Below are 13131 nucleotides of genomic sequence, written 5' to 3' on the forward strand. Positions count from 1 at the left end.
AACATTCAGACAATACATATTCTGTTTCAATGAGTATTTCAGAAATTTGAAGATTCCTATCAGCTTGAGTATGCGAAATAGCATTCAGTATAGACACTGGTTATCACAATAATCCCAACAACGTTTTACAGAACCAACATTTGTGTAGGAGCATTCAGCCTTTTGATTTCTAGAGAACTCAAGAGTTTGAAAGCAACTGGATGACCCCTTGCGTATTTTATACCCTTGAGTCTAGAGTCATAAAGGAACAGCATTCTTGTGACTATATAAGCAGAAGTCAACGCAACCCAACCAAATTGATTTTCCTTGCGATTCTTTAGATCTTCCTTCATAACTTAAAAGCAAATTTCTCAGAAATTTCTGTTTATTTATGATATGATAACATTTTGTATCCTGCTTTTTACTTCCATGAAGAACTGTTAAAGCAGTCTGCATAAGAAAACCAACACTACATTCAGTATTGGTACTCTTTTCATAAATTATTCTCTCTGGAATTATTCTGGAGCAGGAAGATGGGAGGCTGTGGGAGAAGTCTATGGATGGTCAGGGGCTGTGTAGCTGTCAAAACCATTTTGTGCATCCTGTTGGAATGGAAAATTCAACCTTTCATTTTAAATAAGTCTTTAAGCCTAAAGAAAAAAACAGGAACATGAGAACCTATGAAGAGTCTGGTGGAACAGGCCACTGGCCCATCTACTCCAGCATCCTGTTTTCACAGCTGCCAACCAGATACCCATGAGAAGCCGACAAGCAGTACCTAAACATCACAGTGTTGAATGGTTTCTTTAAATGTAAAGGTTCATCACTGTTCCACCTGATGTGTATGTCTTTAAGGGGCCAGAGCAAGGGCCAGAGCAAGATAACGAGACCCAGCTTTACAGCTGTGAAACATAGCAGGTGCTGCTGAGTTGTATTTGATTAAGGTGTGTCAGCATTTGGGTGTAGTATATAAGGAGCAGCACCTAGCTCTCCCATTACCCTGGGGGATGGGTTGGTGGTTGGGTCTCGTTTGGTTGTTGATGTATTTAGTGTAAATGGAGTTTTTGTTTTTCTTATTAAAACCTTGTTTAAGTTATTTTTGAGTCCCTTTTTTAATGCATGGTCTCCCCAGCAAGCTCTCTGCAGCGCTACCATACTGCAAACAGCCAACACACAGCACTCTCCCCAATGATTCTACCAACTGGTTTTCAGAAGCATACTGCTTCCAACCATGGAGGGAAAGTATAGTCATCATGGTATGAGACTTAAGATATCAGTGAGACATTTAAACTGGAAGGCAGATGGACAACATCTTCACAAGCCAAGAAAAAAATTAATGTTTTGGGCCATTTCATAATCTTAGGGACATCTGCAACGAGCAATTTCCAACTCCTTGATAATATCAGCTTGTCTGAAAGAATCAAAATAGTCAGACAGGAACCACAACCTAATAGTTGCCATATTATAACAAACTATTTGAATTGACAGGACATGTGTATTAGCTTTGGCCTCTAACCTCAACGTGTATAGTACAGCATTGCCTATTACTGTTATCATGCTGGGGGTGGGGGGAGGATAAAGCTTCCTTACCCTTTAGATGGATCAAGAGCTAAAGACCTTGGGTTGTCCAAATCCTTCCACACCAGAACTTGTCGGTACAGCCCATCCAACCGTGCCACTTCAATTCTATTGGTCCCAGTATCTGCCCAATAAAGGTTCTTCCCCATCCAGTCTACAGCCATTCCTTCAGGGTAATCCAAGCCAAACTCAATCACATGCTCAATTGCACTTCCATTCATGAAAGCTCGGCTTATTGTCTACAAAACAATTTTGTTGAAATATTACAGGCATTCAGGAACACAAATGAAATTAAGTAATATCTCACTTACTCAAGTTATTATTGAAAGGAAAAATATGCATTAAAAAAATTCATGGCACCAAAGCAAAAAAACAACAACAACCCCACAACTATTTTAGAGACATTATTGGAACAATATTTATGTTCATCTACATGTTCTTGTAACACAATTTACAAACTATTTACACTTCCTGATTTCCACATATAAATCAAACAGATTTATTAAGCTCACGCTAGAGTCCTTAATTTTTTTTTATTGCTTTTCATTACATTTACCCAAGTGTTATATTTTGTAAGACCTACAGGACAAATTTATTTATTATCAGACTACTGTTGTGGAGGAAGTTTACTGAAACTAGCTGCATACAAAACGATCTGTTATATTCGGATGCCATGAGTACCTTCAAACTAATATCTGTCCAATAGATTCTGTTGTCAGACACGTCAAAGTCTAGCGCAGAAGCTTCCTTGACACCAGTAAGAGGAATGGCTACGTCGTTATTGTTTGTTTCAAGAGAAATCCTATGAATGGCTGCTCTGCTGGTGAAAACAAGAAAGGCTTCTGGAATGATGCAGGTCTTCATGTCACTCAGCAGCTCCAGTCCAATGGGACAGGCACATCTGCACTCCTGAGGGGTGAAGAAACACAGGTGGCTGCAGCCTCCATTGTTCTCGGCACATGGATTTGTTCCTGGAAAGGAAAACAGTTCTTTGAAGAAGAAAACTTGGCTAAGATAAAATGTCATGTACCCCATGGCTATAGACATTGGGGGAGGGAGGGAAGGGAAGGAGGAGGTGGGGGGAAAGCTCAAGAGTTTCTCCTTGTGCTACAGAATGTTCTCCCCATCCTCTGCCCCATGTGTCCCCCTAAATCTATTCTTGGGGAGTGTCCCCAAACCCTCTAAAGCAGATATGGGCATGACATGGGGGGAGTAGAGGGATGAAATCCTCCTGGGCTGGTGCCAATACTTGCACTAGCCCAGTTAGTTGAAAACTGCCTCATGTGCCCAAAATGACCTCAAAACAGACTCTATGTCAACTCAATGGACTTGTCTTCTTAGGAGCATTTCACTTCTTAGGAGGAGTCTGTCTGAAGAAAGCTGCTTAAAAGGTTGTTCCCCCCTTGTTTATTCATTCCTATTAGAGAGCTAGTTGAAATGTTCACCTCAGTCATGAAGACATGAAATAACTAGGTGGCCTTAGGCAAGCCTCCACTCACAACATTGGAACAGTACTAACCTACATTACAGGGCTGATGTATGGATTACCAAAGCCAGATGTGTAGCACTTCTGGCTATGAAAATACCCCCCCCCCAATATAAATGCTTACTATGTTATTCTGAATTGACGTTCCTGTCTACCCTGGCATGATGCAAACATTTGACTGTGTACAGAAAGGTCAGTGAAATGCCCCACATCATTCCTAGGATAGCTCAGTTGGAAGAGCATGAGACTCTTAATCTCAGGGTTGTGGGCAAAATATTCCTGGTCCCCTCCAACTCTACAATTCTATGTTTGACCAATTTCAGCTTCCAATACAGATGGCAAATATGCTCCAGTTTCCATGTAGCCCTCACCACTAAAGCTCTTTTACTACTTTGGCAAAACAGATCCCTCATACACCTTCCCCAGCAGCCCACTGTTATATTTAGTATCAAAATTATTATTATTGCTGAGTTACATACACTAAAACTGATCCAGTTTTTGAAGTGCAACAGATTCCAGGTCAACTGGAAAATCCTGAACACCCTGGAGATAAGAGTGTTAAGTTGCATTATCACAAGGCCAGGCTTGGAAACTGTCTTTCCTACAGCCAGCAAATATGACTCCACAGTATACTCTGCCAACCTGTCAAAAATGGAGGGTGGGCCAGCTCTGGATCCAGCCCAGTGGCCAAATCCAGTTCCCCACCCCTGACCTGTAAGGAAATGTCAACATAGGAAGCTGGGTAAGTGCTTGGCTTAGGCTTTGTGGAGGGGATAACGAAGTGAATAAAAAAGCTGCAGAGTGACTCCAGTAAGGGGGGGAAATGCTAGCTTCACAAGTACAAGAATAGGGTGAAACATGAACTCAGTTAATAAGTAAAGACAGGAGGCAGGCTTTCACATAGGAGCAATATAGATCCTTCTATCTGCAGACATGAAGGGTAACAAATGGTCGCTCTTTTCAGACATCATAATTAAACTGATAGCCTCTCTAGACATAAAAATAGGTCAAGAGAGCATAATAGAATCTGCTGCTAATGATGTGTGCCTGTTGCCACTAAGCCTAAAATGGGAAGGTATTACAAGTGGGTATGCTTTGTGGCCTATCCAGTGCATCTCTAAAAAGCACACTTGTTTCTCATTTGCAATGATGCACGACAAATTACTCATTTTGCATCATAAATATAAACATGGAGAAGTGGGGGGGGGGGGGGCAGATTTATTGAACTTCCCCAAGATCAGCCCACACAATCTTTTTGGTCATGGACTGGGCAGGAATATTCCTTCCCTTCACCATCATCTATGCATAACTTGCTAGTAGAGAGGATGGACAATAAGGTTTGAAAAGTGGGGTTGAGCAGGGTTGAAGGGAGCCTATCAATGCTCGAAACTCCCAATATCAGCCACAAAAAATTATACAAGGAGCAAAAATTAATCAGCAGTTCTCTCTTCCCAGGCCCTCAATCTGCCATGGTCCAATGGTATGATAATGCATGCATTTCCCCCTTTGCCACCAAGAAAATCCCTGGCAGCTTGGAAATAGCACCCAAGTGAAAGCTGTTGGGCAGCCAAGGAAACGTATTTGGGTGATGAACATACCTGCCACTTGCTTTGCATCATCCAAGTAAAAGCAATGGGCTCAAAACTGATGGGGACCAGAAGCATACTCACTCCCTCACTTCATCCGCAAGCTCACTGCAGGGGATGTGTTAGGCATGACTCTCATAAATCTGACAGCTCTTGGGACAAAGAGGAGACTTCCCCGAGATCCCCTTTTCCATCAGACAAGGAGCTCACAGGATCTGACCAATGCAAGTTTGTCTTCCTACTTAACACATTAAGTATTCTTTAAAAAGTGGCTTATTCTGCCAGTACAAGAAATTGACTTTTACTGCAAAAGTGATTATTATGGAACCCAGTACAAATCAACTGTACATTGTCTTCACTTACCAACAGCTTTGGTGACACTTGCCGCTTTAAGGCCCATCAGGTCTGGCAACTGATCGATGATTATGTCCCTACTTGCCCTTATTTTGTGAACTCTTTCAATGCTCCGCCTCTGCCAGTCTGTCCAGTAGATGTAGTCACCCAGCAAAGTAAATCCAAATATATGTGGAAGTTTATCTTCTATGAGAGTTTTTCTCATGGTTCCATCCATGTTTATTACCTGCAAAAGCATGAGAATATATAAAACAGTCCAACTACAATAATTGTTTGATCACTCCTTAATAAGAATTGCCTTGTGGGATCAGACCAAGGTCTATCTAGTCCAGCTTTTGTGCTTTTAGTGGCAGTCAGTTGAATTCCTCTTGGAGCCATACAAACAGGTCAAGAAGGGAACTGCCTTTCTGTTTTCCCAAAGCTTGTAGTTTTCATTGCAAAAACTTAACTGGTGAGCAAGCAGCAGAACAAACAGGTGTCAGCAGAAGCAAGTGAGAATGGCTGACGGAGGCCTTTAGGTCAAACTCTGTGACTGCATCTGTATAACTGTTGGCAGAGCTTTTAACACATCCCTTGTGAAATAATGGGTAAAACAGTACATTGTCTCTTTGACAGTTCCCCTCTTGCAACGCTGCTGGAGCTCTAGGCAGCTGGGCTGGAGAGGAAGACCTTGTCAGGGAAGGGGTAAGCAAGGAAAGGAGCCTGTTGCCAGGCAGAGTGACAAGGAACAGAAACATAGGAGAAGTCACAAGGCAGCCTTTTAGCCGCATGAGCAGTTTTGTTTTTGAACTGCTTTTACATTGTGTCTCTGTAGACAGGTGGGCAGTGATGAAACTCAACTAGGAGTTGTTTTTTTTTAAGGGTATCAGATTTTGATATAACAAAAAGCAACAGTATAAGCAGAGATTCACAAGCCAGCTTCAAGCCATCATTTATGATCCTCCAGTTAGTGAGCCTAGTGAGTCAGGTTCTGATGAACCACAGTCAAGCTAAACAAACCATGATTTAGTGTCATCTCTAAACCAGGCCTTTTATTTATTTGTTTTCCTATATTTTCCACATTTCTTCAATCATGCAATCCAAGGCGATATGCATATGGTTTCCAGGTGGTTCCCCTTCCAGGCACTGATCTGCTCGCCTTCAGCAAGGTGGCGGTCTCATGTGCCTTCAGGCCACACTTTGAACCAATTACCTGGAAGTTCTTAAGGTATGCAAAACTCCTCTTGAATCTTAGCATTCTTTGGTTCATGTTTACTGTTGAAGCATTATGCTTCATGTTTCAAAATCAATCACTATGTACATCTATGCCTAAACAAAATCCCTGCATAATAATTGTTTATATCCAGCAATTTACAGCTAGTGATGACAAGTGAGGGGAGGAGCTACAGTTTGTTACTATGTTTTGTATTATTGTGTTTTCATATTGTAAACCGCCCGTCACTGAGTCGGGCAGCCAAAGATATTTCTGTGGCCTCGTCTGTATGTAACACACGGCATTAATGAGTGAGCATGCTGGTGCAGTTAGATAATTAACAGTGCTTGCTCTCTCCCACCCACCCCACCCCCAGCATCCTGCTATGCTACCAGGATCCAAACCATGGTTTGGCTTAGCATTATGTGAAAACCTGGGCTCATGGTTTGTCACCTACAAGCAATAGGCCAAGAACAAACTTTGGTTACCGCTTATGGTTTGTGTGAGGCAAACCATGAGTTCTGGTTCACATGCAACAATAAGCCAAACCATGGTTTAGCTTCCAGTAGCATGGCAGCAAGAGCGGAGAGGGAGCAAATTGTTGACGCTTTTCTAACTATCCACCAGCACATTTATTCTTTTATTTTAAGGCTTTTAAGCCATAGTTTGGCTTAGCGTTGTGTGTGTGTGTGAACAAGGCCTTTATCTGCTTCAGATCCTGCCTGGAATAAAACTGAATTTGATTTATATAACTAGCATTTGAAGGTTTTGCTTTTTTCTAGCCGCATCATCAAATCTCTTTCTTTGACATGTGGGTAAAATCTTATTTTGAATGGTGGTGTTAATTTACGCCCCAAACCTACTGTTTTTACGCTTACTGTGTTCAAGCATATGATCCTAATATAATCCACATGGCAAAAATTGCCTTGAAATCAAGAAGTTAGTTCAGACTTGAATTACAACTCTTTCCGAAAGTGCAATCTACTGTTTTAAATCACTTTGGATTTTTAAGTTGCCCTTAAAATAGAATCTTGCAAACCTTACCAAATTTACTCAAACAAGTTCCATCAATTGCAGTGGCACAATCATTTGCTGCAAGGTCACACTGATTTATAGCAGCCTTCCCCAATCTGGTGCCCTTCAGATACTTTAGACTCCCTTCGTTCTTGCTGGCTAAAGCAAATAAGAGCTGTGCTCTCAAACACCTGGAGGGCACTAGGGAAGGCTGGTCCCACCAAATGAGGTGGAGTGTTATATTTTTCATCCTCCAATTATATCTGTGGATTAAATAATGCAGAACCCCAGCTGTAGACACCTAGTCTGGAGTATCTTTTGGGGAAGTAAACTTATTGAATGTAAATCTGCAAAACTGTCAGGTTTTCAAACGCCACACAAACCAGGTGCTTATGAAATGCCACAGCACTTCATAAGTGGGCTGTGAACCTGAACAAGTCCATGCTACTATTAGACCCAGCGGTAACTCTCTCCTTACAACCTCCCTGCTGCACTATCTAGGAAATATCAGAAGCAGAGTTCTTATGGACACATTCATACCCTATAGGCACTCTATAATAAAGTTTGATATTTATCTGCAGTTCAGCCAACTGCTCCTGCCAATGCTCAGGCCCCTTGGCCAAAATTAAATTGCATTTGAATGCTCATTTGAAGTTCAAACACAAAGTATGACCCCCCATTGTTCTACCAAGCCTTTCATACATGGATTCTCAGGATGGAGGGGAGGGGGGAGAGAGTAGCATATCTACCCCCACTATTTACACTCCTCTCTTGTGCCCTGTAAATTCCTACTCAATGTGGTCTCCAGCACATATGGAATGCATTGTGAACAGATAATTCACCAGCTGTGATGGCAACTGTGAACCACAACATTGTTATAAAACAAGAAACTTCAATCCCCGTTTCTGTGTAATTATGCTAATAAGCCGCAAACATAACCATAACAAATATCTACTATGCACACTTCCTTTTGCATGAGATAATTAGTTGAAGGGAAACCTTTAACAACACAGAAAGCTTCACTAAAATTTTTGACAAGTGAGGCGCACTTAGTCTGCCGCAACTTAAACACACCCTTAAACTAAGCTGCAATTCTTTTAGGACTGGCTTCTCAGATATTCCAAATGAGATCCAACACCGCAGACTTTTCCAAATCAAACCCCAATTTATAATAGAGGTTTCCCCTCTGTCAAACTATTTTAATATCTACAGCATGTTCACTGATGTGTGGCTTAGCTTTTCTCTGCATCACCCAAGGGTCACGCTTGCAAGCATGATGTAGTCTTAGGATTGGCTACACAACAGTTATGCATTATCTTTTTTTTTTTAAAGCACAACCCATGAAAGATCACAACCTAAAGACAATTATTCCTTCTAAAGGCTCAATGGACTTAGCAGCAAAAATCGAAAGGGGAGAGCTGCTGAATAGAAAGGAACAATCCTGGAAAGTTATAATGAATCCAATGTCCACAGCTTATTCACACGTTTTATTTTACAAACAAATGTGATTCTGACTTCGCACCAAGGCTGAAATACATTCCATTCCTTCATTGCTTAGTCTTGTTCTATTTTATTGTTGGCTGAGATTCCAATTCACACTCAGAAAAGACTATAACTCCAAAGAAAGAATATAATTTAAGTGCATTGTGCACCATGTCTATCCAGACACATGCAGAATTTCTGCCTCTAAAGATGCTACATTTGCTCTCCTACTTGTTAGCACTGCAGATTAGCTATATGTTCTTGTGCCACAATCGGAAACTTGAGTTGTTCGCCTAGACCTGCAATGACCATAAATCCCAGTTCTGTTAAACCACTGCGTTCACAAGTATGGGTCAGCACCCATAAATTATAGTGCAACTCAGGTAAAAAAAAAAAAGGCAAGAAAAGTTTCATATGACTAACAATGATTCATATATGCTGCTTTTTCTCCTTTATAATTTGGTGAAAGTTACCAAATTCATTTAACAGCATATCAATTTGCTTATTCAAAGAGCCCCAATGTTCCTCTAAGGAGAAAGTTTGAGGAAAAGATGAATGAAATAAATGGGGTGGGGGAGGGAAGAGAGAGAAACAACATCCACCATCCACCAACCAGGTATTTCTCTGGGCTGAGGTCCAATATGGCAGGCTGCAAAGTAATTTTGCAAAAATATAAACAAAATGATTCAATATCTATTCCAATAAAGGACCAATAAATATGCTTGCCTCAGGCTAGCTAGCAACTAAAGACAAATAAACTTATGGACAATAGGCAACATTTTGGATATCTTCTACCTGTTAATTTCAAAAGTCATGTCCTAGTCTACACTATTAATGGGTCATCATTTTCACATGCACCTTTGGGTTTGATGCAGGTCAGCCTTTCTGCTTCTCAGGATTCCTTTTGCTCCCTCCTAGGTGTCATTAGTCTGATCCAGGCTAAAGCCATGCAAAACATTTTAATAAAGCCAAATGTGATTAGAAAAAAAGAGAGCAGCTGCCCAGTAAAAGGGAAAGATAATGGAAGCTTCTATGCTACAATGAGCTCTTTGACTGAAGTTGTGACACGTTGCATTCAAAATATAGCTTTTCAATACAAACCAAGGGCATGTTGAGACATCACATCACCCCTGTGATTCTACTTCAGGTTAAATCAAGAGTGAGCTTTGGGCTTTTTCGGGGGGGGGGGTGCAACGTACTCTTGCATCCTTTCCATTTTTAGAAGGCGTGCAGTGTCATGCTTATGAACACTGGGAGAGCAATCCCGACTAAAGTAGGTGTGTGCTTTTTTTCTTCAAAAAAGGGGGACAATAGCCTCTATTTTCCCAATAGTAGTAGTTTTGAAAGACATTCCTTACCTAATGCATATATAATTCTTTATGTGCATGTTCAAAGACACTCAAATATTTACACTATTTAAACCATGAAACTAAGAAGTTTTTTGTTTTACCTGAACTGGATCATAGCCTCAATTCAGACATGGTTCAATTAAACTCAATAATTTCAGATCTTCCATTACACCAATAATTCATTGTATGTCTTTCTTTGCTCCTCAAATAGCTTTTTCGGGTGTCCAACCTATACCAATTTCTTTTACTCGTTCTGGAGGGCAGGGAACCCAGAGTGTAAATTCACCGTGAAATATGGAAGTCTACCAAACACACGTGGCTTTCTGTTTTCATAAACTCTCAAAAGCCAAGCATCAGGCAAGACAATGGGTAGCATGGATTAGTAGCTGTTATGTCATGTCCGAGACAACTGTAACTTAACAGATGTATACCAACACCCTTCTCTGGTAGTTGTCTTCCTTCACTGTCTCATCAATATGGATGATAACGTTTTTAGAAAGCAAATACCTGTCCCTAAGTAGTGTTTCCCCTGTATTACAAAACAAGAGCATAGCAAGTTAAAAGCGGATTTTGCACACAAATACTCTCTAAGGCTCCCACTGACAAAACCAAAGCAAGGCACACTGATTGTGTCTGGCTGGAATTTCATGACATAAGGAATGATTAGAGATAGGCTCAATTACGCATCCCATTCTTTCCCCCTACCCCCAGGCAACGCAAGCGTCTATTAATACCTAACAAGATTCTGCAAACTGTGCTCCGTTGACTAATTAAAGATCAATGCATGTTACTCTCCCCACCTTGAATTAATACGCATCAGGGACTTTCATTGCCGATAGCTACACATGTACAATTCTGTTTGCCAAAAATTTGGAGAGATATTAAGTAATGGCCTCATTTAAACTCGAGGCCTACAGCTCATAAATATGGAAGCATCCATTTGTGTTTTAACCTATGTAATGAATATCGTAAGATCACACCTGTAGATATACACATATGTTTGTGTATCCATTCAAGAGAATATTTAATTTAGTTTTTTTTAAATGAGCTTGGCTCTAATGGTGCGCTTTCCAAGAAAGAAAATATACATCTGCTTACACAAGGGGGCAAGTCACCAGTTCAAATATTGTTTTGGAGGATCCCTTGGGCCTTAGGAACAACTTATGGGAAGTGCAGTAAGCTACAGCAGGAATGTCTTCCGCAACCAAAAGTACACTTGCCAGTTGTAAAATTTAACCCATTGCTTTAAAGGTATTTCCAAAGCAATGCAATGCTCCATTATAATGGAAAAGAAAATTAAATGCTCATGCAGCTTAATCATTCAAGCCTTAGTCCTCCCTCAATCTCATTCCAAATCATCTAGCCAAGCAAGCCAGTCATCCTCTATCTATTCTGTAGTTAGGAAAGCATACCTCAAGGACTGAACCAACCCAGGCCCTGTGATGATCATCTGAGGCCCTTCTTTGTGTGCCTCCTCCATGAGAAATTCAGAGGGTGGCAACACAAGAACGGGCCTTTTCTCTGGTGGCTCCCTGCTAGTGGAATGCTCTCCCCAAGGGAGGCTCGCCTGGCATCTTTCTTACATATCTTTACATGCCAGGCAAAAACAATCCTCTTCTCCCAGGCCTTTGGTTAATTAAACAAGCTATGGCCTTTTAAACTGTGGGGGGTAATTGTTTTTGTTTGTTATAGAATGAAATAATAATAATAATAATAATAATAATAATAATAATGCAGATGATTCTGTGTCCAAGACTTATTTGGAACTAGTTAATCAGACAAAGGTACACACATCAGAAAGAACTTTAAAATAGTACAAATAAAGCCCTCTGTTGTGAATCATAACTGTGATGGGAAACATTCAGATAATTATAGGAAGCCACTTTATACCGTGTCAGACCATTCGCCTGCCTGGCTCAGCATCATCAACCCTCCAGGGTTTCAGGCAGAAATCTCTCCCAGCACACCAGGAGATAACAGGGACCGAACCTGGAACTTCCACATGCCCATCAGGGGCTCTAGCTCTGAGCTATAGAGAGAAATTATATGGAACTGACTGGCCAAATATAATACTGCTGCTGCTACTAAGATATGCTACTGCCGCCGCCACCGCACGAACTGGACCATGTTAATCCTCAATAAAAGAAACGAAATAAAAGAAACAAATTCCAGTTATTATTTGAATTCTATACAAGTGTTCTGCATGCTGAAAACACTCCTCTTTCCTTTTGATACCTAATAGGTATTTCAGGACCCATCCTATTAGTGTGGCTATAATTTGTTTTAAATGTGTTTTAATATTGTATTTTTTAATTGCCAAAATGCGCTGTGGAACCTTATAGTGAAGGGTGAGTAAGAAATTGTAGTGGTAGTGGTAGTAGTTGTTACTCTTGGCCATACCTACCCAACCCATTTCCAATCAGTTTCCAGGTGCAGCTGCTTTTTACAATGGGGCCTGTAACCTGCAAGGTTAATAGCTGGGAGAAGTCAAGCAACAGCAGAAAAGGCAGTTGCTGCTGCTGGATGGTTTAAAAAACAACAATGTATGAGTATTCCCTAAAACAGGCATCCCCAAACTTGGCCTCCCAGATGTTTTGGGACTACAATTCCCATCATCCCTGACCTCTGGTTCTGTTAGTTAGGGATGATGGGAGTTGTAGTCCCAAAACATATGGAGGGCTGAGTTTGGGGGTGCCTGCCATAAAACAACAAAGCAGGATTGTAGGAGGGTCAATTAAATTTCTCAAAGAAAACCCTAAAACAGATTCTAAAAATTAATGTTTTTTATGATAGTAGAAACATATATACAAAAAACATATGTGTTTTGTATCAACTGGAAGTCTCTATACAATTGCAATGTTTGTTTTATATACAAAAAGTAGAAATCTGTGCGGCTTATACTGTTCACCTATGAGTTACATTAAAACACTCAATACAGGAATAACAAATGTGGATACAAATGCCTAAGTGATCTATGGGGGATTAAGTTAATAAATTAGGCAGCGGTTTCATGGAGTATGGGAATGAAGTAACTGTTGAGGAATACCCCTGAAGAGAATTTCTCTAAGTATGTGTTTTTAGGCTTTTATTGGTTGCATGTCTTTTAATTAC

At 40.6% G+C, this 13131-nt stretch overlaps 1 protein-coding gene across 1 annotated transcript in view; it reads right to left on the reverse strand.

Annotated features, from left to right (window-relative positions):
- LRP5 (LDL receptor related protein 5) overlaps positions 1-13131 on the reverse strand; it is a 116891-nt gene that overhangs the window by 29562 nt on the left and 74198 nt on the right. Inside the window, exons 8-10 of the mRNA XM_083590688.1 lie at positions 4993-5209; positions 2239-2528; positions 1570-1796 (exon numbers count right to left, since the gene is read on the reverse strand). Of these exons, the coding sequence (XP_083446814.1) occupies positions 1570-1796; positions 2239-2528; positions 4993-5209 (734 nt within the window). The remainder of the gene's footprint in view (positions 1-1569; positions 1797-2238; positions 2529-4992; positions 5210-13131) is intronic.

The sequence above is a fragment of the Podarcis filfolensis genome (genome assembly GCF_964270895.1).
Source record: "Podarcis filfolensis genome assembly, chromosome: 1".
Classification (NCBI taxonomy): Eukaryota; Metazoa; Chordata; class Lepidosauria; order Squamata; family Lacertidae; genus Podarcis; species Podarcis filfolensis.